The sequence below is a fragment of the Capra hircus genome, chromosome 20, assembly GCF_001704415.2.
Source record: "Capra hircus breed San Clemente chromosome 20, ASM170441v1, whole genome shotgun sequence".
Lineage (NCBI taxonomy): Eukaryota > Metazoa > Chordata > Mammalia > Artiodactyla > Bovidae > Capra > Capra hircus.
Window position 1 is genome coordinate 66,578,860 of NC_030827.1, and position 24,749 is coordinate 66,603,608.

The following is a 24,749-nucleotide window of genomic DNA, read 5'->3' on the forward strand; positions in this document are numbered from 1 at the left end:
GCTTTAGAAAACCAGCTTGGGCCTGAAGCCGAATGTTTAAAACTGTCCACAGTTTCATCGTGTTGCTTTTTGGATCCGGTATGTCTGTTCGAGATAAAGGCATGCAGATGCAGATCATCTCCTCGGCTCCCAGGGGCCAGCCGAGCGCGGGGTCCAGCCCTGTGTGCGTTGCTGGGCCGCCTGCCGCCGCCGTGCCTTGGGTGCAGCGTGGACTCTGCAGCGGCTCCTCTGCTGCCCGTTACCCACGTGGCGGCACTTGCCCTAAGTGTGCAGTTCCGTGGTCTTGAGTGACTCTTGATACTGCACCGTGGAGAAGAGCTCATTTACGGCCAGTCCCTGACCTGCCCCAGAAGTCTCTGATCTGCTCTGTCTGGGCGGGTCTGCCCTCCCTGGACAGCCTCTGTAAACAGGAGCTTGACAGTGTGATCTTTTACAGCTGTTTCCTTTCACTGGGATAACGGGAGTTTTTGTTTTGCTGTTGACCTGCAGGTGCTTTGGAGCTCGCCGATGTGTCCTCGGAGTTGCCAGGACTGAAGTGGGTGCCTGGGCTCTCGCAGTGGAAGGTAGTCTCCCCCAGGACTCTGGCTCAAAAGGGCGGGTCAACTTACCAGGCCTCTCAGAGTCGTGAGAATTCTAAAGCACCCTCTCTAGGATAACTTGAAGAGATGGTTCATTTGACTATGTAACTTAGAATCAGTTTCAGACGTTTAATGACAAACGGTATGTTTATACAAATATTTCTGGCAGTGGAAGTTTTCCTGCCTTTATTCTGCAATTACAAATCAGCTTTGTTTATATACAAGTATAGCTTTGCTTTTTTCCCTTTTAGTTGGTTGGGATTCCAAGCTTTGTTTCCAGTATGAAGCAGTTCACTTCTCAGTGTTAGCCCAGGAACAGTCAGAGGCTTGTTTTATAAAAGAAAGAAAGAAAAAATAATAACTCACTTGGAAAATGAAAATGCCACCTCATAGAATGAGTGTATTGGTTCATGGAATAAAAGATGGTCTCATTTCTTTCCTTGCAAACCGTCCTCCTCTCTTTGGGGAGAAATGAGACGTGATATCTCTTGAGAGCTTCCCCACCCCCTCCTCTGGCATTCGCTGCTCTCAGGTGGGCTGGTCATTCAGAGTCCCAACCCTCTGGCCCTGCAGGTGATGACAAAAGATGGGCAGTGGTTTGCATCCTGGGACGATGTCCCCCACAACAGACACACCCAGATCCGGCCGACCATGTTCCCCCCAAAGGACCCTGAGAAGCTGCAGGCCATGCACCTGGAGCGGTGGTGAGTTTCTGGGGAGATGCGTCTCGGGCATTTCCTGCATGGGCCATGCTGCGCCCTTGGCTGAACTCTTGGACGTGAACTTTTCAGCAAGTGAGGTTCTCAGTGTCTCTTAGCTGCTGGCAGCAAGCAGTTGTATTGTAAACTTAAAAAAGCAAACTGGTTCGAACATAAATGGCAATGTTTTAGACATTGCGTTATTAACTCTTTACAGATTACACACTGACCATTCTCTTAGTGAGGGTTGTGTATTATATTGAGTAATATATTATGTTGTGAGATATTTTGGATCAGTTAAAAAGGGTAAATTGTGTATGTGTGTGCTTTTCCAGTCTTAGAATATTACCGCATCATCAGAACACTGGAGGGTTCTTTGTGGCGGTGTTGGTGAAGAAGTCTTCAATGCCATGGAATAAACGTCCCCCAAAGGTAAACGTCTTCCAGAACAGCAGAGCGTGCTGTGTGGCCTTTCTGTGCAGTTGAGGCCGAAGCTGCCTGCGGAGTGTGTTTGAAGGGTGGAGTGCAGTGGGGTGTTCTTGTGTGTGTGATAGTGATGGTGTCCTTACACTTTTGAGTTTTCCAAAAAGCAGCAATTTCTTAAAACTTTTAATTAAAGTCGCTCAGTTGTGTCTGACTCTTTGTGACCCCATGGACTGTACCCCATGAAATTCTCCAGGCCAAAATACTGGAGTTGGTAGCCTTTCCCTTCTCCAGGGAATTTTCCCAACCCAGGGATCGAAGTCAGGTCTCCCGCATTGCAGGCAGATTCTTTACCAGCTGAGCCACAGGGAAGCCCAAGAATACTGGAGTGGGTGGCCTTTCCCTTCTCCAGGGGATCTTCTCCACCCAGGGATGGAACCCAGGTCTCTCTTGCATTGCAGGCGGATTCTTTCCCAGCTGAGCCACCTTATAAGGGAAGTGGAAGAGGCGGAGTTTGGGAATTGCATGGGCTATTGTCCTTGGCGTAGACATGGACTGCAGAGTCGGACACGACTGAGCGGCTTAACACACACGCCTTCCTTCTGCAACTTCAACCCGCTTCTTTAATAAAACTTAAAGAGGCGTGAGGACCACTCTGTGGCTCAGCCAGAACCCCTGCTGGTGGCGTCTGAGCCCTGCGCTCCCGCTTGTGGTTTTCAGCTGGGACAGTTCTGCCAGCCTGTTTTTGGCTGTGCTGAGCCGTCTTTGCTGTGACGGCTTTTCTCTAGTCACAGTGTGGGGGCGTCTCTTTGCGGCGGGTTCTCTTGTTGAGGAGCACAGGCTCCAGGAAGTGCGCGTGGGCTCGTGAGTTGTGGCTCCCGGGCTCCTGAGCGCAGGCTCAGTAATCATGGCCCGTGGGCTCAGTTGCTCGGAGGCCTATGGGGTCTCCCCAAACCTGGGATCAGGCCTGGGTCCCTGGCACTGGCGGGTAGATTCTTTCCCCCTAGCCACCAGGGAACCCCGAGGACAGCCTCTGAGTCTTAACGTGGGGTTGCGGTGTGAAGCGCAGTCCTCCCCTTTGTTAGCGTGTGGTGGGACTTGATAGCTCGTCCATCAGCATGCCTCCTTATTGCCGTGGACCGGGGCCTGGGGTCACTGTCTGCGGGGCTCTAATTCCTTCCGCTCTGTGCCAGAAAATGAGGACCGATGGTGCTTATAGCCTTTGGAGAAGCAGAAGCCAACCATTCTCTAGGGTATGGCGGCTCATCCAGGCAGATGCCTGCGGGCACAGCCTCATGGGGAGGTGACGCGGCGCTTCCGAGTGGTCGTCCTGGGGCTCATGAGGCTGGAGAGGGTCCCCTGGAGGCGGGGCTCCTGCCTCTCGCAGCCCCTCGCCCCCGTCAGGAGAGCAGGTGTGGAGCTCAGAGCCATGTGCTCAACATGTGAACGCCGACCTTGTCTGCAACTGAAATCATCTTGCAGCCATTGCCGTACATTACATGTAACTTTCATGCAGTCACAATGTTATTAATGAAGTAGTTTGTATGCTTTTGTTCTGAGACTTAAAAACTGAATTTTGCACTCTGAGATCCATCTTACTTTGCACTGGTCATGTTTGACCTGGTCAGAGCACACGTGAGCCCACCTAGCTTGGTGGTGCTGGGGCCACATGGTAAGACTGGGGGCCTCGGTCTTCAGGACGCCGTTGTCCCGTTGAAGTGATGCAGAGTGTGAACGCTGCTGGAGCTGGGGCCGGGGAGAGGCGTGCGGACAGAGTGCTGTTGGTGTCATTGTGACGGCGCAGGATCAAATCTCATTGCGCCCGACAGAAGGAGCTTTCCGGGCCAAGGGGCGCAGGAGGGGGCCTGTGAAAAGCAGGCAATTCCCAGAAGCACAGACGTGGGGGGCGGGATAGAAAGGACACACAGCCTTGCTAACCTTGGCAGAGGATTTGGGGGTTTGTTCTTTGTTTGCCTTTTTCTTTTACAATTAAACCACGTTTTTTGGGAGGCAGTGTTGCAACAGGATTATAGAACCTTACCAGCCTGTCTGCTTAATAGCTTTGTGAACTTGACAGACGTGTTGGACTTTCCTGTGTACATAACCTAATTTGTAAACTCAGTTCATAAGGGTTGGAAAACACCACTTTTACCAGTCTGGTGACTTGTTAGAAAGGACATGTGGTTTTAAAGAAGTTTACCAAGTTGAGGTGTAATGGACACAGGCCATCATGTCGGTTCAGGGGCGCGCCATGGTGATTCTGTGTAAATATGCCTGGCTGTGGTCTGTCTTTTTCTCAAGGTGAGGACTTTTAAGGTCTCTCTCGGCAAGTTTGAAATGCTCAAGCAGTGTTGTTACCCGGCGTCCCGGTGCTGTGTGTCACACGGTCGTTCACTGCCTAAGATCTTATGTGAATGCAGGTTTACATAAAAAGTTAGCGGCAGTAAGACACTTTGCTCATTCTTAAAGCTGAATTTATCTACAGTTGTCCCAGATCAGAAGTCAGCTCATTTTTCGACAACTGGTCCCTCTGTTGAGGTGCGCTTCATCTTTCTTCAGTTGATCCCTGGGCCGTGGAGCATTTCCACTCTCCTCTCTTCGAGTCCTTGTCTTTCTTCTCGGCCCTGTGTAGCGTGTCTGGAAGTGTGTGACTCACTGCACAGAGCAGAAGCCTGGCAGGATTTCTGGGTGAAGACAGGCCGATGTTGCTGGCCTCTGCTAAGAAACAGAAAGTTAAAACTAGACTCTGTGCCCATGAATTCTGCTTATAATAGCAGATTTAAAATACTTTTTAAAAGAATCCTGTAGTCTGTCTTTTGCACGTGAACTGTTGTATTCGTTCGAGCGGGTTGTGCGGCCCTGGAATCTTCCTTCTCTGCGTCAGGACAGAGGCGGTTGCTGTCTGGGTGTTAACGAGCGTGTCCCTGTCCAGCCGCAGGGTGAACCAGCAGAGCCGCGGGCCCCCGTCCCCCCGAGCCCTGCGGAGCCCACGGCGGGCTGCGCCTCCACCCCCTCGGAGCTGGAGAGCAAGCTGGCCCCTGGAATCAGCGACACAGGAGCAGCGGAGAGCGCGGAGGACGCGGACGGCAGTGGGAGTAGGAGGGGCGGCGTGTGCGGGTGAGGACCGCCGCGGCGTGGCCCTCGCGCCCCTCGCCCACCCAGCCCTCGGGCTTCAGCAGGGCCTGGGTGGAGGCTTCGCGGGTCAAGCGGGTCCTGGCTGTGTGGGCCCCGGAGCTGGTAACTGCCGGGGATGGACGCCTCAGACTGGCCTCCACAAGGAAGAGACCCGCGTCCCTGCAGGCTGGGGTGGGGCCGCAGGGGGGGAGGCGTGGGCTGGTGGGACTACAGCCACCCCTCGCTGACTGATGCCCGCATGCTGTCCCCTCCTCAGCCCTCCTCCGTCCAAGAAAATGAAGCTGTTTGGGTTTAAGGAAGATCCCTTTGTGTTCATTCCCGAAGACGACCCGCTGTTTCCGCCTATCCAGTAAGGGTTCATTCGGCCTGTCACAGCTCCTCATTTGTGCTTACCACGGGGTTAAATGCACACGGGGCCACATGGAACCGTAGCTGTTCATGTAGCTCCTTCTTAACTGCCTGTGAGAGCTGGGTGAAGCTCTAGAGGGTGTTTACCAAACCCTTCAGTTTAAGGTGAGCAGTCATCAGAGAATGCTGGACCCCTGAAGGCAGAGATGACAGAGGTGGGGACTCTGGACTGCGGGCCTGGGTGGGGCACCCCACCTTGCTGCCGGTCAGGGAGGGTCGGTCTGCTGGGGTTTCTGGATCGATCCCAGGGGAAAGGTGCTCAGGATACCTGCCAGGTTCACCTCTTCCTCGTCAGGTAAATTTAGCATCTGGGAGCCAGAGTGCTCGCGTGTGCTGTCCTATAGATGGCTGGTTCTTTGCCTGTGTTTGTGAAAATTCCTCCTAAAATGTCTGTGAAGGGGGAGTGTTCTCAGTGTTGTTGGAATTCGGGGGAGACACTGTGCCTGTGAACGCATGTCCTGGATCCAGGAGGTGCAGGCCAAGCGGGGCACGTTAGGGTTAGACAGTGGGCGTCCAGGGCAGAGCCCCTGGTCCTGAACCACACGAGCGTGAGAAGTTAGACCATGGAGGGGGCAGGACGCCACAAGGCCAGCATCACGTTTGAGCTGAACCCTCGTAACTAGCTGTGTCTTTTTCACAGGAAGTTTTATGCTTTGGATCCCTCGTTCCCAAAGACGAATCTGTTAACTCGTACCACGGAAGGAAAGAAGAGGCAGCTGTACATGGTGTCCAAGGAGCTGCGAAACGTGCTGCTAAACAACAGCGAGAGGATGAAGGTGGGGTCCCGGCCACGGAGGGTCATCCTTTCTCACTGCTCCCGCTTTGTCGGAGGGGCTGAGGCCAGCCGCCCGCCCGGGGGTCTCAGAGCCGCCAGTGGGCACGGGCCGCCCGCCCAGGGGTCTCAGAGCCGCCAGTGGGCGCGGGCCACCTGGCCGTGTCCTTCCCGCCATCTGTGTCATGGGGCACAGGGGCCTGCCTGTTGCTCTGTGGGCCCTTGGTTTCGTTTTTCCTTAATGGTAACCTTTAGGGCCTGCACTTAACTTGCTTTACTGTGTTCCCAGCTCATTTCCCTCTCGCCTGTTTGTTTCACACGGCCCAGCTCCATGTGGTCTGGAGGTCCCGGGCATCACGTACTCTCAGGACAGGGCTTGGACACTGTCCTCTCCTGGGCACTCACCGGGGTTTCCAGGGTGACGGCAGCCTTGCTCCTGATGGCCTGTGGACCGCATGCTGATATTTCTTATGTTCTCAGAGTTTCCTAGTTTTAGTGTCTTATTTGAGTGCTAATTATTGGGCTTACCTGGTGGCTCAGTGGTTAAAAAAAACTCTACCTGCCAATGTGGGAGACATGGCTTCGATCCCTGGGTCAGAAAGATCCTCTGGAGAAGGAAATGGCAACCCACTCCAGGATTCTTGGCTGGGGAATCCATGGGCAGGGGAGGCTGGCAGACTACAGTCCATGGGGTCGCAAAAAGTCGGGCAGGACTTGGCAACTGAGCGCATACACACGCGTGTGCTAAGTGTTAGTATAAGCCACGTAAAGCAAAACCGCTTGAGGATTTCAGTCAGGCTGAGCGTGTCTGTTTTGGTCAGAGGACCGTGTCGGGCACCTCTTCCCTTCTTTCAGCAGCTGCTGACAGCTCTGTCTCCTCGTGGTGCTGACGGAAGGCAGTATTCCCATCAATGTTCCTGACTTCCGCTTTCGTGTGTGTGTTTCATCTGTATTTTCCATCACAGGTCATTAACACTGGGATTAAAGTCTGGTGTCGAAATAACAGCGGTGAAGAGTTTGACTGTGCTTTCCGGTTGGCGCAGGAGGTGAGGGCATGGACGGGTGTTTCTGAGCCGGCATGGTTTCTGCCTCCTGCGGGAGCTCCTGTGGTTTCTGAGCTCTCCTGGGCTAGGGGTTATGTCTGCCTGTGCGACCCCCATGTCACTGGGGTCCCCCCACCCCAGGGTAGGGGCCACGGTGAGGGGGCGGACCCCGGGTACCACCTCACACTGGTCGTCACGGTGATGTCTCTGTATCCCCACAGGGAATATATACGTTGTATCCGTTTATTAACTCAAGAATCATCACCGTATCCATAGAAGACGTCCAAGTTCTGTTAACCCAGGAAAACCCGTTCTTCAGGAAGCTCAGCAGCGAGGCCTACAGCCAGGTCAAAGACATGGGTAAGCGGCCTGACCTGGAGACGCAGCCCACCCTCACCCAGGGCTGCTCGGTGCTCCCGCCTGCCGGGCTTTTCTAGCCTCGGTGTTCCGCTCGCTGAGGCTAGGTTCTCAGGGCCTGCGTCCACCCGCCGATGGATCTGAGGGAGGAGGAGGTAGTCCGATGGGCGGGGACATGCCTGGGGCCGCACCCCTCCTGGGGCGCTCTCCGCGGCCCGCCCCCGCGCCCGCCTGTGCAGGTGTGGGGCTCAGTGGCCGTTGGGGAAGCCGAGGCCCAGGAGGGCGGCCAGCGCAGGACGCGGTTCCAGCGCAGGATGCTGTTCGTTTGGCGTCTTGGCCAGCCCCCTGCCCTGCAAGGCGCGTCCTTGCCCGAGGCTCCCGCCTCTCCATGGAGGGGCTCAGCCGGGCTTTCCTGTCTCTTAACCTTCCACCCACATCCCTCTAGTGAGATTTTCAGCTCAGAATGAAAATAGGGCCACCGGGGATTCTAATTGCGTTTGCTTTCTGTTCTCGCTTCCTTCTTTATCGCTGAACCCGCGTTTCTGGCTCGGTTTGAGGGAAAAGGTACAGATTGGGTATTACAGTCGCGCAGGCTGAAGTTTGGAGCCACGGCCCAAGGCCCCGGCGCCTCCGGCCAGGCTCGACTCCTCGGGTGGAGCCACGTTCACCTTGGGGTTTGTCGTCGAGGATAAGGGAACTGCTTGGTGGTGTTTTTGTTTTGTTTTTTTTCCTTTTAATCCTGCCTTTATATGATTGTGGTATGATTTTGACAATTTTTATATGTTGTTTCACGCTGTTTCTGGGAGTTGGACCAATTATCTCTTTAATCTTGCATTTTGAGAATTAAGCAGTGGTTAATCCCCACCTCTCTGCGCCTGAGAGAGCCTTGCAGAGCAGCTGAATCCCTGCACGTTCTGACTCACGCCGCGTCCACTATCTCTGCGGCCCCACTTGGTGCCTGGCGTGGGGCGGCCTGGTGGGCTTAGAAAGAAAGGCCTCTGGCCTTCTCCGAGACCCCTGAGACCTAGCTTCTAGGTTCTCCTCTGGGCCCGTGAACGAGGGCAGCAGAGGCGTCCGGACCTGGAGGGCTCAGCCAGCAGTGTCTGTTTCTCTTCCAGCCAAGGGCAGCGTTGTCCTGAAGTACGAGCCGGACCCCACGTAAGTGAGATGCTCTGCCCTCGGAGCCTCCGGGTTCTGGGCGGGAGGGCGGGGTCGTGTTAGAAGCCTTTCAGGATGCTCCCCTCAGACAGTACCGTGGAGCCCTCAGAGCTGCAGTGTTCCCGGGTGTCCCCGTGACAATCCTCTTTATGAAACATGTATGCATGTTTATTCAGAGGATAAAGCGCAGGGTCAGTGTGAAGACGCGGCCATTAAGAGAGGCTGTGTTCTCCCACGCCTGCAGGCCGTGTCTGGCGCTGTTGCCCTGCCCGTGGGGGCGGCCCTGCCAGCTGCTGTGGCCCCCGGGACCCCCGCTCGGTGACGCCCCTCACAGGAGGGCCTGGTTCTGGGTGGTCCGCACTTGCCAGAAATGGGACAGGGCACTTGAGTGCTGGCCCGGGGCCCTCAGCGGGGTGGGGGTGGCCGAGTCAGCATCTGCACCCCAGATGGTCCCCACTCAACAGCTGCCTCTGACAACAAAACGCCGCCTCCCGAGGAGGAGAGAGAACAGGCCCTGGGCTGGAGAGCAGTTTGGGCAGCTCCTCCCGAGGCGGGCCTTGGCCTGAGTCTGGGTGGTGGAAGGGAAGCTGGGGGCCCAGCCCCTGAGGTGGGGCCTGGCCTGGGGGGGCTCTGCACTGCCCGCAGGGGAGGGGCCAGGTCAGTTTTAAGATATTAGTACTTAGGCGGCTCACAGAAAATTTAAAATAGGCAGTTTTAAGATGTGGGTTCAGTGTTCCACGTAGGCTGGTTTCTACCAGTTGAAGTACACAGGTGAAAAGAGCTTCAGGAATTAGATTTTTTTTTTTTAAGGAAGAAAATTGGAGTATGGGAATTGTCTTAGATTTTTCTCTCGTTTTTTTTAATCAACTAAAATTGTTCTTAAAAAATGGAAAGGTCCGGTAGATGTCTGTCTCTCTCTCTTAGTGGTTTTTCTTACTGGTTCAGGCCTTTCTCATCTTTTTCTGTTTGTTTTTTCTTAATTATTACTTAAACCCTTGTTTGCTCCTTGCTCAGCCTGCATCACTAATGCCTGTTGCCAGTGGGCTTGGGACAGGTGTTTACTTAACGAGGCCTTTAGGGGCTCAGAAACTAGACCAGAGTCTCCTGTGAAAGGGGCTAAACAGCAGTGTGTGTGTCCCACAGTGACACGCACGGTGCTGGGTGAGGGCACGCGAGTGCCACCTACTGTCAGCGCCCTCCTCCTCAGGACGGGCCGGCGCGGCAGGGCTGTGTGGTCAGGGGTGGGGACCCAGACCGGGTTGTCGGGAGCCTCGAGTGTGGGGAGGGTGGGCGCCCTGGTCCCTGACCCTGTGCCCCTGCCATCCTAGGCCGTGTCATCCAGCCTCTGGGGGCCTTGGTGTGCTCGCGTGTCTGGATAGGCCGTGAGGAGGACCCCATGAGGGACAGGGCCGCGTGCCTGTGCGTCAATAGGCAAGGAGGCGTAGGGATAGGGCGCACGTGTCTGCACATGCTCACGCTGAGAGTGCTGGACGTCTGCAGCCCTGGGGGCTCGCCCGCGAGTTTGTAGAGGGGGACCCTGGCCAGCCTGAGGGCCTTGGCGATATTTGAGTCGGGAGGAGGGACGCCCGTAGGACGGCAGACCGGCTTGGGGGTGGCTGTGGGCGCGGTCGTCTGCGCTGGCCTCTGAAGCTGCCCTGAGCAGACGAGGACCGCTGACCCGGAGCTGCTCTGTGCACAGGAAGCCGGACGCGCTGCAGTGCCCCATCGTGCTGTGCGGCTGGCGCGGCAAGGCCTCCGTGCGGACTTTCGTGCCCAGGAACGAGCGGCTGCACTACCTGCGCATGATGGGGCTGGAGGTGCCGGTGGGAAAGAAGCGAGAGGGCGTCGCTGGGGCGCCCGGGGCCGGTGCGGGCAGCCCCGCGGAGCCGGAAGACGGGCCGGGTGCGGGCAGCCCCGCGGAGCCGGAAGACGCGCCGGGTGCGGGCCGCCCCGCGGAGCCGGAAGACGGGGCCGGTGCTGAGCAAGAGGCCGTCCCGGACGCCTCCTCAGGCGGGGACCCGGCGGAGGCTGGCCTGCCCCGGTGAGCCGCGGGGGCCCTGAAGACCGGATCTGGGACGTGCCTGTGAGGACGGAGCTGACAGGAGGCCTGGTCTCGGAATGATCCCAGGACTCCCTCCACGTGGAGCTGACGGAAAGTACCTTTCTAGCTTCTTAGTAAGTGCTCACTTTGTTTCTTCAGCAAAGTTGATCCGCTGTGCCTGTGGCCGGAAACAGACTTGGATCATTAGAAGTCTTACTCTGCCTCGAAATGTAACTGCCCTGGCGGGAAGTTTCAGGTCCTGTTTGTTATGCCTGTATTGGTCTTAAGGCCCAGAACCTCTTTTTAAGTGTTATTTATAGAGAGAACCTGTCACTACTTCCAGATCATTGGAAGACTGTGCTGTCAGCTTTAATAATTGTATTGAGTTGCACATGAGTGTGACGTGTATGCGGTGGGGTTAACATCTGACGTGTCAGATGACTTTCTGTGCCTTTGTAATAAAGGGTAAAACAAACTTTATCTCACAGTAAGAGCTTATTGTGAGTTGTGATACTAGTTATGAGGGTTTCGTGTGCTTTTATTGGAATGCTCTGCAATTAAATAATTTTTAAATGGGGTTTGGGATCCTTGGAAAGTTTAAATAAAGAATTATTAATGAAAACGTGTGTGTGACTCAAGTTGTACTCCACTTCGTGAGGCAGAAGGAACAGACTTATTTTGGGGCAAATGGAAGTGTTAGAATTAAAAGCTTCTTAGCTGGTGGAGGGAATGTTAATGTGAAGACATGAAGTTAAAGTCACTCAGTCCTGACTACAGCCCTCCAGGCTCTCCCGTCCATGGGATTCTCCAGGCAAGAACACTGGCATGGGTGTCCATTCCCTTCTGCAGGGGATCTTCCCGACCCAGGGCTCGAACCTGTGTCTCTTGCGTTGCAGGCAGATTCTTTACCATCTGAGCTGCCCGGGACGTCCAGCTCTTTAATGAAGTCCAAGGTTGGGCCTGACCCAGTTGAGAGGACTTGCTTACGGTTCACCTTTTATCCTCTAGAGGGCGGTGTTGACGCTGCAGCCGCAGTGGGTCTGGCTCGGCTGAGAAGGGCCTCTTAGCAACCTGGGGACTGACCGGCCTGCTCCTTGGGGCACTGCGCTCACCCGGCAGGTGCCGCCTGGCCGTGTCAGTTAATCCGTTAACTGAGTCCCTACCGGGTGCCAGGCGGGGCTCTGGGTGCTGGGGACGCCACTTTTCAAGGCAATCAATTTTAAGATTATGGTACAGTGAGCTCTCACGTCCCCTGACGGCTTCCACGATGCACGCAGTCATCTTAGTACCTCTGCTTATTTCCACCTTTTTCTGTTGTTTTGAAGTAGATCGTTTCTAACAATTCAAAAGATAAGGACCGTTTTTCTCTTTAAGAAATAACCTCAGTAACTAGACACCAAAAGCAGTAACAGTTCCTTAATGTGAGATACCTTACATGAAAATTCTGTGCATTGAAACCTGTTAAGACGTGGATGAGAGAAACTGAAGACGCAAGTAAACAGAAAGATACCCTGTGCTCCTGGGTTGGAAGAATTAATGTTAAAAATGTCAATACTGCCTGAAGTGATCTTACAGATTTTCCTAGGTAAGTTTTACTGAGGTTAAAGCTGCCTGCACATTTCTTCCCTTAACTTGGTAGATATTTTGCAGGGCAACACGTAAAGACTGTGTACCTCTTCGTTATCAGACTTTAATTACTCTTGGTAGCGCTTCCTGAACCAGTTTTTTTTACCATCAGTTCAGTTCAGTTGCTCAGTCATGTCTGACTCTTTGCGACCCCATGGACGGCAGCACGCCAGGCCTCCCTGTCCATCACCAACTCCCGGAGTTCACCCAAACTCATGTCCATTGAGTCGGTGATTCCATCCAACTGTCTCATCCTCTGTCGTCCCCTTCTCCTCCCGCCTTCGATATTTCCCGCTATCAGGACCTTTTCCAATGAATCAGTTCTTCATATCAGGTGGCCAAAGTTTGGAGCTTCAGCTTCAGCATCAGTCGTGCCGATGACTATTCAGGACTGATCTTTAGGATGAACTGGTTGGATCTCCTTGCAGTCCAGGGGACTCTGAAGAGTCTCCTCCGACACCACAGTTCAAAAGCATCAATTCTTCGGCGGTTAGCTTTCTCTGTAGTCTAATTCTCACGTCCGTACATTACTACTGAAAAAACCATAGCTTGGACTAGAGCTATTAAACACTTTCTCTTGTCCCCTGTTTGCCTCCTTATTCATTTATTGTGTCATGAACGCAAAGGTTCCTGTGTGTTACTGTCATCGTCCCAGTTTTGGCTGACGGGACCTGCTTCTAGTTGGTTCTGACGTCCCTCATGCACCTCTGTCGTTTGGAGTCTCCCCCGGGTCCCTGGGTCCTTGCAGTGGAATCTGGTCGTTAGAAACCAAGGTCTGGCATTAGGAGTGCTCGCTGCTGCTGGGGTGCTGTTTCTTATAAACCCTCTCAGCAGACAGAACTAAGAAATCAGTGTGACTGTGCGTGCACACGCTGTGTTATGAGTTACCTGTACATTGTTTAAAACCCTGTCACACCAACACCTCTAGTTTCAACTTGACCCTGGGTTCTCCTGTAGCCCCCCTTCCGTGTTTATCCTCTCTCCTCTCCCACGTAGGCCCCAGAGCCCTGCGTTTCCTCACTGTGTGTGTGTGTGTTCAACATTTGAAGGTACTGATTCCCTCTTAGGGGCTGAAAGCCTCACACGGTGGCCCTTCCAGTTCCCACTGACTGTGCCAAAGCCACAGTCACCATCCTCTGACTCTCTTCCCCGAAGGTTCCTGCCGGCCAGTGCCAGCATGAACGTCAGCACCAACCACAGGGAATAGGGAGCTCCTAGTTTCGACTGTTTCTCCTCCAGAGCTGCTTTGAAAAACGGGTAGGGGGTGGGAGAGAGGCTTAAGACGGGGGGTCACACGGCAGAAACCAACACAGCATTGTAAAGCAATTATCCTCAGAAATGAATTTTAAAAATGCAAAACTCTGGCCCTACTTATCAGAGGCTATGTCTCATGGCTGGGCTAGAATCTACACCCACTGTGGTCTGACAGGTAGCCAGGTGGAGGACCAATGGCTTATATAACCTTAGCTTGTACAGGGCTGATCTTGTAAAGACAAGTTAGAACTCTTACTGTTTTCTTTGCAGTAAAGAATCCCAGCATTTGTTCAGTTGAGGTACTTTACATTTTGTATAGTTATGATCTATAGAGGCCTGGGTTCGAGGTACAAAACCCAGGTATGTTCACACTGCATCATAGTTAACCATGGGCTCATTCAGTCAGCAAAGCACCCTTGAGTATTTAAATCTCTTTCCAATTTGACACATAAGCAAACCAGTTCAGTTCAGTTCAGTCGCTCAGTCGTGTCTGACTCTTCGTGACCCGTGGACTGCAGCACGCCAGGCTTCCCTGTCCATCACCAACTCCCAGAGTTTACTCAAACTCATGTCCATCAAGTTGGTGATGCCATCCAAGCATCTCATCCTCTGTCATCCCCTTCCCCTCCCGCCTTCAATCTTTCCCAGCATCAGGGTCTTTTCCAATGAGTCAGTTCTTTGCACCAGGTGGCCACAGTATCGGCACACCAGGCCTAGGTAATTGCAGTTATTTAGCAGGGCAGTGACTGGCCTTTGCCAGTGATATTTAAGTGACTCAGTCATACTGACCCGTGTCAGTCAGATATGACCAGGAGAAACCACATAGTCATGTGAGCTGGGAAGTTGGAGTAATGAGGGTCTGGCTGGTAAAATGAGAGAAGGCTGTTGGGAGCCAGAGCACCTCAGGAAGAATCTACCATTCCTCACCCGGGGGTTTGCTGGGGAGGGGGCGACCACAGCTCACTGAATGGCAGGAATGTAGCTGTGTCTTTGCACTCGTGGAACTTGCTGGAAGCCTGCCTCCTGGGCTGCTGGGGATGGCTGGTGGCCTCAGGAGGCCGCTGGCCGCTACACTGACGGAGCCTGGCGCCAGTCCGCTGGGTCTCCCCGGCTCCAGAATCTTGTAAGACCCCTCCTTCCAGCAGTGCCTCTCTGGTGCCCTCTACTGGCAGAACTGTCTCAAGGCCCAGGTGAGGACGATGATTGGATGAGTTTGGAGCCCTGAGATGAGCAATCGATAACTGATACGTGATTCATTCAATACAGCAACCGAAGGGAGGGGGGTTTGTTATTACCCCACTTACAGGTAAGGAAACTGCAGCAAAAAATTAAGTAATTACCAGATGCCGCACAGAGTGAGCGACAAAGCTGGGATTCCAGTTTTTCAAGTATTTGTTGGCTGCATCCGATCATAGTGGCGGCCTGCGAGGCTTTTGCCGCAGCAGGTGGGTCTCCTGTGCCCTGCGGGCTCCAGAGCACGTGGGCTCAGTAGGCGTAGCACACGGCCTCAGTTGCCCCATGGCCTGTGGAGTCTTACTTCCCAGACCAGGGACTGAACCCGCGTTCCCTGCATTGGAAGGCAGATCCTTAACCCCCAGACCACAAGGGAAGTCCCCAGGATTCCAGTTTTTAAAAACGCGTGGGACCCACAGGGAAAGCATCTCAGGACACCTCCCCTTTCAGGGGCTGGCTGCACTGGCTGCTTTTCAGTGACCACGTTTTCATGGTTTCAGCTGCTTTTCAAAGCTGCCAGAGAAGAGTGGACCTCCGGAGGTACAAATGTGATACCCGAGTGTGTGTTTTCTGGCTTCTTTTAAATTAAAGGCTATTTAAAACCTCTGAGCTGCTTTTGTCAGATGTAAACGTGAGCACTTTTCTCAAAGCACAGGAAATTAGGAGAGTTTGCCTAGTTTGAGACGTGGGTTGAATCCAGACATCTAATTTCAACCTCCCCCCCCCGACCCCCCCCCGGCAAAACGCTAGTAAAAACTACAGTAACCGTATTTTAACAAGCAAAAGAGAGGGCGGTGCAGAAGCAACACGGTTTCAGAAGCTGGAAAGCATGCAGACAGGTAGTAAGACGAGAACCCGGAGGGAAGCGCTAAGCCCGAGATGAGAAGAACCGGGAAGACAGCCACATGCGGCCCTTCCCTCAGCTCCGGATGTTCAGGGCAGCCAGTCTCCCCGTGGAAGATCTTCTCTGGAACCTGTCCAGCTCCAGAGGAGAGATCTAGGGTTCCTGGCCTCAGGGTTCCCCAGAGCTGGCCCCCCTGGAGTCGCCCTCAGAACTGGCATGTCTCCCCAGCCGTGTAGCTGATAGGTCTTGGAGCCCTCGAGTAGCCCAGAGGAGGCAACCTGGGAGTGCCAGGCCTCGGAAACCGCCTCCGGCATCCGACACAGAGATCAAAGCAAGCAGATTAAAAAAAAAAAAAAAAAAAAACGGAAGAAGCACAGACTTTCCAGGGAGGAAGAAAGCTTCTTTAATAGAAGTTGGGGACACCCCCTGGTGGTCCAGTGCGTTAAGACTTTGCATTCCAATCAGTGCAGGGCTGCGGATTCGATCCCTGGTTGGGGAGCGAAGATCCCACAAGCCTCGCAGCCAAGAAACAGAAAACAGAAGCAGTACTGTAACAAAATCAATAAAAACTTAAAAAAAAACAAGGTTCGATGATGACAGTGTATGATTAAGCCTGATGAGACCCCTTAAAACCAAAAATAAAAGTTAACAAGGGTGTTTTTCACGTGAACGCTCCACTGAAGGTTTCTTTCCGATTCTAATCAACATTTTGGTGAGGAGTTTCTGCTCTGAAAGAATAGTGTTGAAGGAGAAAAGACAGAGCTGGCCTAAGACAGGTTTCTCTTCCAGACACAAACCCTCCCTTGAGTATGTAGCGGGTGTCGCTGAATGAGACCCACACATCCAGAAATAGTGGCTGCTTGGCTGCTGCTGAGACAGCAAGGTTTAAAAGCTTTAAAGCATCTGTTTCCTTTGAACGGTGGAATCCGTTTTTGAGAAGACGGGTAAAATAAATTTCCTAAAAAGAAAATGACAGTATACATAACTTCGACCCAGTAAGTCCAATTCCTGCACTTGCAAATGAGGAAAACGATGTGTCTACGTCATTTGATGTCCCATTGTTTATAACAGAAAACCAGAAAGACCTCAACACCCGTGGCCAGGGCACCAGTGAAATGAATGATAACTTCCCACTGAGCAAACTCTGGGAGATGGTGACGGGCGGGCAAGGCTGGCGTGCTGCCGTCCATGGAGTCGCAAAGAGTCAGACGTGGCTGAGCCACTGCACAACAGAGGCACGCTTGATACCACTGAAATGGTGGGAGGAAGTCAAGAGTCCTCTCCTGTGGAGGAGCACAGGGCGTCCCCGAATCATCAGCCGGTTGTGACACACGTGTCACCAGGAAGGTCATCAGATACCCCGTGCCCAGGGTTTGTGCCAGGGCACTCCCCCCCCCGGTTTTTCCAGTGGTCATGTATGGATGTGAGAGTTGGACCATAAAGAAAGCTGAGTGCAAAAGAATTGATGCTTTTGAAGTGTGGTGTTGGAGAAGACCCTTGAGAGTCCCTTGGACTGCAAGGAGATCCAACCAGTCCATCCTAAAGGAGATCAGTCCTGGGGGTTCACTGGAGGGACTGATGCTGAAGCTGAAACTCCAATACTTTGGCCACCTGATGTGGAAAGCTGACTCATTGGAAAAGACCCTGATGCTGGGAAAGACTGAGGGCAGGAGAAGAAGGGGATGACAGAGGATGAGATGGTTGGATGGCATCACTGAGTCAATGGACATGAGTTTGGGTAAACCCTGGGAGTTGGTGCTGGACAGGGAGGCCTGGTGTGCTGCAGTTCACGGGGTCAAAAAGAGTCGGACACGACTGAGTGACTGAACTGAACTGAACTGAACGCCCGCCTGGCTCGTTCAAAATCACAGCCTTCCGCAAGGAAAGCAGGTGTTCAAGACACCGTCTGCATACACAGTTGAGATGCAGAAACCCTCCCCATCAGCTCAAGCAGGGCAGGAGGGGACACTCCTGAAATCCAAGTTCCCGGAGTCCAGCCCAGAGTGCAGGTCTTGCCGAGGTCAGCGGTCTCAGCCCTGCTGGGTCAGGTCTTCCCCGCACACCTCCACCCTGGCAGCCACTCACCTGGCAGTGAATGCTGCCAGCAGCTGCGCGGGGTGGGGTGGGGGGGGCTGGATGCATGGCCTTCCAGAGTCAAGTCTTGAGATGACTAGAGCCTCCTGGCACGCTTTGCAGCTGGAAACCCAGTCCAGATCCAGCATCCTGACCCACAGAAGCCAGGAGACAGTAAATGTAAATAAATTCTGGGTTGACTTGTTACACAGTGGTAGATAACTGATACAGTCACTTAGAGACAACTGACTGACCTTGGGCCAGCTTCTTAACATCTCTCAGCCTCCATTTCCTCATCTGTGAAATGGACGGAGTGGTGGCACCCACCTATCTGGTAAGACTGAAGCTGAAACAGTGGGGCAGCAAGTGTTTCAAGGTGGAGGATGATTTTTTTTTAGCTTTTTAGGCATTCACTGCTAAGTCAGTGTTTCTTTTTGCTCTTGGATAAAACCTTCAATCAAAGCAGACAGGGGCTTTCCAGGTGACTCAGTGGTGCAAAATCTGCCTGCAGTGAAGGAAACGATTTGTTCTCTGTGTCGGGAAGATCCCCTTGGAGAAGGAAATGGCAACCCACTCCAGTATTCTTGCCTGGAAAATCCCACAGACAGAGGAGCCTGGCGGGCTACAGCCCATGGGGTCGCAAAAGAGTCGGACGTGACTGAGTAACTCCGTACACATGCACAGGGCAGACGGATCACCTGGGAGACGTGCAGGCAGCTTAAACTGCGGCCTTGCTTACAGGCTCTGTCGCGAGAGTGAATAATGCTGTCAGATGTGGAGGCAAAGCAAGGGGACCACCCAGCACCCATCGCCTGGCTCTGGGAATCCTGCTCTCGCCTCTTTGCAGGCCCGGGGAGGGGGTGTTTCATGTCAAGGGGAGCAGCTCAGGAACTGGTTTTGGCAGGAAATAGGGGTGGCGTGATGGACCCCACTTAGAAAATTTTTTACTTACTTGGCTACACAGGGTCTTAGGTGCAGCATGTGGGATCCTGTTCCCTGACCAGGGGTCGAACCTGGGTACCCCACACTGGGGGCACGGAGGCTTAGCCATTAGACCACTAAGGAAGCCCTTTCAAACTGGTTTCCATTACCAGCTCCTTCCACCCTCAAAGTCAAACTTCAGTTACCATCGAAGACTGAAGGTCGTGAATGAAAGACTCCTAAAGCCTGAAAAATATCTGTCTTGTGTTAAAAGTGTCTGAGCACCTGTGAAATTATGCAGATTTGTGTTCTGATTAGAATATTGTTAAGATTGCTGTTGGTGTCAGGAGAACGACTGTACTTTTTAAAATAAAATTAAATATCTGTGGTTTGTTTCTCCAGGTGGATTTTTGTTGCAATAAATAGCATTTTCCAATAACAACGTGTCTAAATATTTCAGCCAGTTTTAAACAGACAAGTGCAAACAGTATGAAGTGTTGAGAACCTGCACTAATGGGACACAGTCAGCACCAACATTCAGATATGCCTTTTTTTAAAAAATTAAACTGGTTTTATGATACTATGATGATATAATTTTTTTAAGAAATAAAATTTATTTTTTTATTTGCCAAAGCGTACTTAATCATATACATAGAAAACTTTAAGTAATCTTCAAAAAGCCAAAGTAACAACTGTAGAGCTAAGTTAATTAAAGTAACAATACTGTGACCAATGTGGAAAATTTTATCGTATTTCTGTAAGCAAGCAACAGTTTTTTGAAACCAATGGCAGCCCACTCCAGTACTCTTGCTTGGAGAATCCCATGGACGGAGGAGCCTGGTGGGCTGCAGTCCATGGGGTCACTAAGAGTTGGACACGACTGAGCGACTTCACTTTCACTTTTCACTTTGATGAATTGGAGAAGGAAATGGCAACCCACTCCAGTATTCTTGCCTGGAGAATCCCAGGGACAGGGAGCCTGATGGGCTGCTGTCTATGGGGTCACACAGTCGGACACGGCTGAAGCAACTTAGCAGCAACAGCAGCACCAAGCTATAGTATAATTTGCAATTTTGTATTTATTTACAACAGCATCCAAAGAAGGGAAAGGAATGGGGATAAGTTTAACAAAAGATGTTCGGGTCCAGTCTGATATACCTGTTAATAACTGATCATCCTTCATCATTAGCATTGAGCCATTTGCATGACCCAGTCTTTGGAGAGGCAAAGCCATAAGTACATATAAATGCAGGCGCACACAGGACTCTGCTTCTGAATGATTTCAGCAAAGCAAGTCCTGCGAGGGAGGAAGATCGGGGTGTCCTGAGGACCTGTCCTGCTTGGGAGAGAGGTCACAGTTTCCATCAACTCTAAGGCTGATTCGGTAAATGCGTGGTGTAGTCAGGTCCCCTGGGAAACAGCTCCCGGGGGGAGATTTTTGCACAGGGAAGTTTGGATCAGCACCCAAGGCCCAGGGAAGGAAGCAGGCTGGACTGTCTGCCTGAGCAGAGCAGGGTGCGTCCCCGACACCCCTGAACTGTCTTTGTCAACACGCTAGAGAAGCACAGATGGGAACTGACTTCCCATCCGCTGGGGGGAAAAGGTAACAAGATTCTACCAGTCTAAGGAAGGAGGGGAAAGGGAAAAAGGAATAGCAATAACAAGGAATCACAAGGAACAGAAAACACGAAACAGCTCCAAAACATGAAAGGAGACGGACACAGGCGAGCTCTCATGAAAGACGGAGGTGTGGGCGTTTTGTTTTAGTGTTGCTTGAAAGAGCCCGATACTCGGAATTTGACGTGTGGGAGGTTCTCTCCCGGCCCCGTTCTCCTCTGTAGCAGCCACGAGCATCGGCAATTTTCTGTATATCCTTCCAGAGAGATTCCAGGTGGGTACTGGGTTGGGCAAAATGTTCATTCGGGTTTTTCTGTACGATGTTATGGAAAAACCTGAATTTTTTTGCCAACCCAGTGTTTTCTCCCTTCTGTACAAATAAGGCTTCCCTGGTGGCTCAGTGATAAAGAATCTGCCTGCCAAGCAGGAAATGTGGGTTCAATCCCTGGGTCAGGAAGATTCCCTGGAGGGGTGATGAATGGCTACCCACACCAGTATTCTGGCCTGGAAAATCCCATGGACAGAGGAGTCTGGCAGGCTTTAGTCCATGGGGTTGCAAGAAGCTGGACATGACTTAGCTTTCCAAGGAGGTTTATACAAGTAATAATATGACTTATAGACAGAAAGTTCTGCTCCTAGCATTTGTTTTTATTTAATAGCACAGCTTGGAAATTATTTCCTACCGGTACATCAGAGCTTTGTTTCTTTCTTAAAGGGCAGAGGATCCACCTCCCGTTTAGCCAAACCATCTAGACAGCAGATATCTTACTTTGCGAACAAAGCTGTGTCTAATCGAAGCTATGGTTCTTCCAGTGGTCATGTATGGATGTGAAAGTTGGATCATAGAGAAAGCTGAGCGCCAAAGAATTGATGCTTTGGAACTGTGGTGTTGGAGAAGACTCTGAGAGTCGCTTGTACTGCGAGGAGATCTAACCAGTCCATCCTAAAGGAAGTCAGTCCTGAATATTCATTGGAAGGACCAATGCTGAAGCTGAAACTCCAATACTTTGGCCACCTGATGCAAAGAGCTGACTCATTGGAAAAGACCCCGATGCTGGGAAAGATTGAAGGCGGGAGGAGAAGGGGTCGACAGGATGAGATGGTTGGGTGGCATTACCGACTCGAGGGGCATGAGTTTGAGCAAGCTCTGGGAGTTGGTGATGGACAGGGAAGCCTGGTGTGCTGCAGTCCAGGGGGTTGCAAAGAGTCGGGCATGACTGAGCGACTGAACTGAGCATATAAATAGATGCGTGCATTGTTCCTGGTCCTTCATTACCAAGTCATGTCCAACTCTAATGCGAGCCCATGTATCTTGATATTAATATCGAAGCAATTCATCGGAAGACACGTTAAATGGGAAAACAGTAATACTTTATATATTTTATATTTATGAAAGGCATAATGTACCAAGGACATATAGCAGCCTTTAACCTTACAACAAAATACTGAAAATGCAAAAAGTATGACAAATAGGAGAAGAAACTGACAAACCCACAGTCACATTAAAACATTTTAACAACAGCATCTATCGGAAATTGACAACAGCATCTATCGGAAGTGAAACACGGGGATGTATCAGTTAACACACCTGAGCAAACACAAAGTAATGAAACAGAACGCATGCTCGTGGGTGGCGACCGGCCATCAGAAGCCTTTGGAAAGACCAGTAAAACAGGCACCTCTTTAGTCACCACTCACGGAAGAAAGAGACAGTGAGTGAAGCCAGTAGCAGGATGGGACAGACTCGAAAGTGCACAGGGACACACCCAGCTCCTTTGTGCCTGAGATTTGAAGATGCAGGTGAATGAAAGCATGCAGGAATAAAAACACCAGCATTGTTCCAAGAAAAGGAGAGAGACAGAGCAGGAGTAATAGCCACAGGCAAAGGGGAAGAGCCTTGGAGGCGCACCCACCTCCTCGCCCCAAGGAGAGGCCCAGGGAGACTGCCAGGTGGGCTTTGCAAGGCTTCAGGAGTCGCCCATGTTCCGTGCTAAACTCATTTCATAGAAAAAGCCAGAACGTGGCCCCAGTCAAATGGTCAAATAGAAAACAGAATGGAAAACCCAGCTGCCGATGCATGGCTACAGTGAATGGGAAGAGACAAGACAAGCAGGGAATTAAAATAAGAGGCCCGCTGAGATGTAGTCACAGGGCACAAGGATTTTATTCTGTATATGATCACATATATATTATAAATACTGCAGGTTTTAGTTATTACAAATCTACATGTTATATATTTATATACACATATAGTATGTGTATCTATGTTATATACACACATATATAATATACACATATATAATATAGTGCATACATGTGTATATGTGTATTTAGTTATATATACCTATTTACATTTTTTAAAATATATTTATAAAATAAATTATACATGAATGTATACATTTAAATTATACATGAATGTATACATAGTTACATAAGGAATCAAAAGGAATATTAAGTGCTTCAAGGAGAATAATTAAAAATGAAAATGAGTTTTAATAAAAGTCAAGACTGATTTCTTAAAAAATGGCAATAAACTAAGAATAGAAGCGAACTTACTTAATAAAAGGATATTTATCAGAAATCATAAATCAAACATTACACTTAATGGTAAAAATATTAGGAGCCAGAATCAATGAACGTATTGCTCACTATTGTCTCAGTTAGTTCACAGCAACAGTCCTGGTTGGTACAGTGAGACCAAGAGAAGAATTGACCTGCCTTTACTGCAGGTCAGATAATTATCTATGCATGAAAATTCAAAAGGATGAACTAGAAAGACATTAAAAACTCAATTAAGTAGCTTACTGATTTAATAAAGATGAAAGACATCATAAAGATTTTTACAAAATTACACATTGGGAGCAAATATTTGCCATATATATAATGGCCAGCACATCACATCCATGCTATGCAAATAGCGTGTTCAAATCAGTAAGAAAAAGAGAACAATTTGAGAGAAAAGTAGAGAAAGGAGAGACACAGGCCATTTGCAGAAAAAGACACACAAGTGACCCCTGGACAGCCACACTCAGACTTGAAAAATGAGAGGTGAGAGTGACAATGAGGTCTTCCCAGGTGGCTCAGATGCTAACGAATCTGCCTGAAATGCGGGAGACCCAGATGCCTGGGTCGGGAAGATCCCCTGGAGAAGGGAAAGGCAATCCACCCTGGTATTCTTGCCTGGAGAAGCCTGTGGACAGAGGAGCCTCGTGGGGAATCCATGGCGTCACAAAGAGTCAGACACAGGTGTGCAACTGAGCACAAACAAGCACGCGGTATCGGGAAATTCCAGTCTTTCACTCACTGAAGGCACCGGAGCTGGAGGAGTAATTATATCTGGGGGTGAGGGCAGTGGGAAACGGGTGCGTGCAGGCGGACGTCCCCTGGGCTCCGCTCCAACTCCAGGGGAGGCCGTGTTGTGGGCACCGCACTGTGACTCGAGCTGAGTCAGGTGCGTGGATCTCGGGGGATTTGACGGCTCCAGGACTTGGCCCTGGGAGTCAGATTGACAAGGGTCGTCCACATCCTGTCACAGTTCTGGATGGTGGCCAGGTGTGTCTGTGGGGAGCGGGGAGGAGTTCAGCCTCTCCCTGGCTGGCTGTGACCCCCCAGAGGTGGCCGTCTCGATAGAGGTCTTCAGTAGGATCATGTGTGTGCGCACTCCATCGCTTCAACCATGTCTGACCCTCTGCAACCCGTGGGCAGTAGCCTGCCAGGCTCCTCTGTCCATGGGATTCTCCAGGCATGATAATGCGAGAGGAATCAGAGCAAAACCCACAGCGATGCCGGCAGGTGTCAGCCAGCGTCCCAGCCCTCTGCTGAGCCCTCCCACCTGCTGAAGCCTCAAGGTCCCGCCCACACACTCACCTGGTGTGTAACCCCCCCAGGCGGCTCTGACACCTGTCCTGCCATTTGCCCTCTGGCGGCTCACTTGCTTGGTTCCCTGTCCTCCTCCCTCCGTCTGGGCCTCTGGACAGAGGCTTCACCAGGACCGGGACCGGGACCGGGACCGGGACCCCCCTCCCTCCCCAGGGCCTGGTGGACGTACGGGGTGGGGGAGGGACTGAGGCTGGCCCTCTGCTCATCTGTGTGTGTAGCGGGGGGCGGGGGGGGCGGGGGGCGGTGTCTCTGCCCAATTGGTCACGGGACTCAGGGAAGGGCTAGACAAGCCCCCAGCCCCCTGCCCTGGGGCACCAGCCTATCATGAGATTCAAGGAGCCTGAACCAGGCAGTGCTTGGGAAGTGTCTACCTGGCGGGCAGCCTCCACGCGGTCCCCCATCCATCTGCGCTGACAGCGGCTGAGTGTCTGTACGTCTTTCATATGGAGATAGGTTGTACTAAGTCACTCCGTCGTGTCCGACTCTTTGCGACCCCACGGACTGAAGTTCACCAGGCTTCCCTGTCCATGGGATTCTCCAGGCAAGGGTCCTGGAGTGGGCTGCCATTTCCTCCTCCAGGGGGTCTTCCTGACCCAGGGGTCAAACCCGTGTCCCATGTCTCCTGCACTGGTAGGCGGGTTCTTTATCACTAGTGCCCCCTGGGAAGCCCTAGAGACAGGCTACCGGGG

At 51.8% G+C, this 24,749-nt stretch overlaps 1 protein-coding gene across 1 annotated transcript in view; it reads left to right on the forward strand.

Annotated features, from left to right (window-relative positions):
* Window positions 1-11,236, forward strand: part of NSUN2 (NOP2/Sun RNA methyltransferase family member 2) — a 31,805-nt gene extending 20,569 nt beyond the window's left edge. Inside the window, exons 10-19 of the mRNA XM_018065647.1 lie at window positions 490-563; window positions 1,152-1,282; window positions 1,612-1,708; window positions 4,632-4,816; window positions 5,091-5,183; window positions 5,883-6,018; window positions 6,980-7,060; window positions 7,279-7,417; window positions 8,533-8,572; window positions 10,272-11,236. Coding sequence (XP_017921136.1) covers window positions 490-563; window positions 1,152-1,282; window positions 1,612-1,708; window positions 4,632-4,816; window positions 5,091-5,183; window positions 5,883-6,018; window positions 6,980-7,060; window positions 7,279-7,417; window positions 8,533-8,572; window positions 10,272-10,617 — 1,322 coding nt within the window. The 3' untranslated portion in view covers window positions 10,618-11,236. The remainder of the gene's footprint in view (window positions 1-489; window positions 564-1,151; window positions 1,283-1,611; window positions 1,709-4,631; window positions 4,817-5,090; window positions 5,184-5,882; window positions 6,019-6,979; window positions 7,061-7,278; window positions 7,418-8,532; window positions 8,573-10,271) is intronic.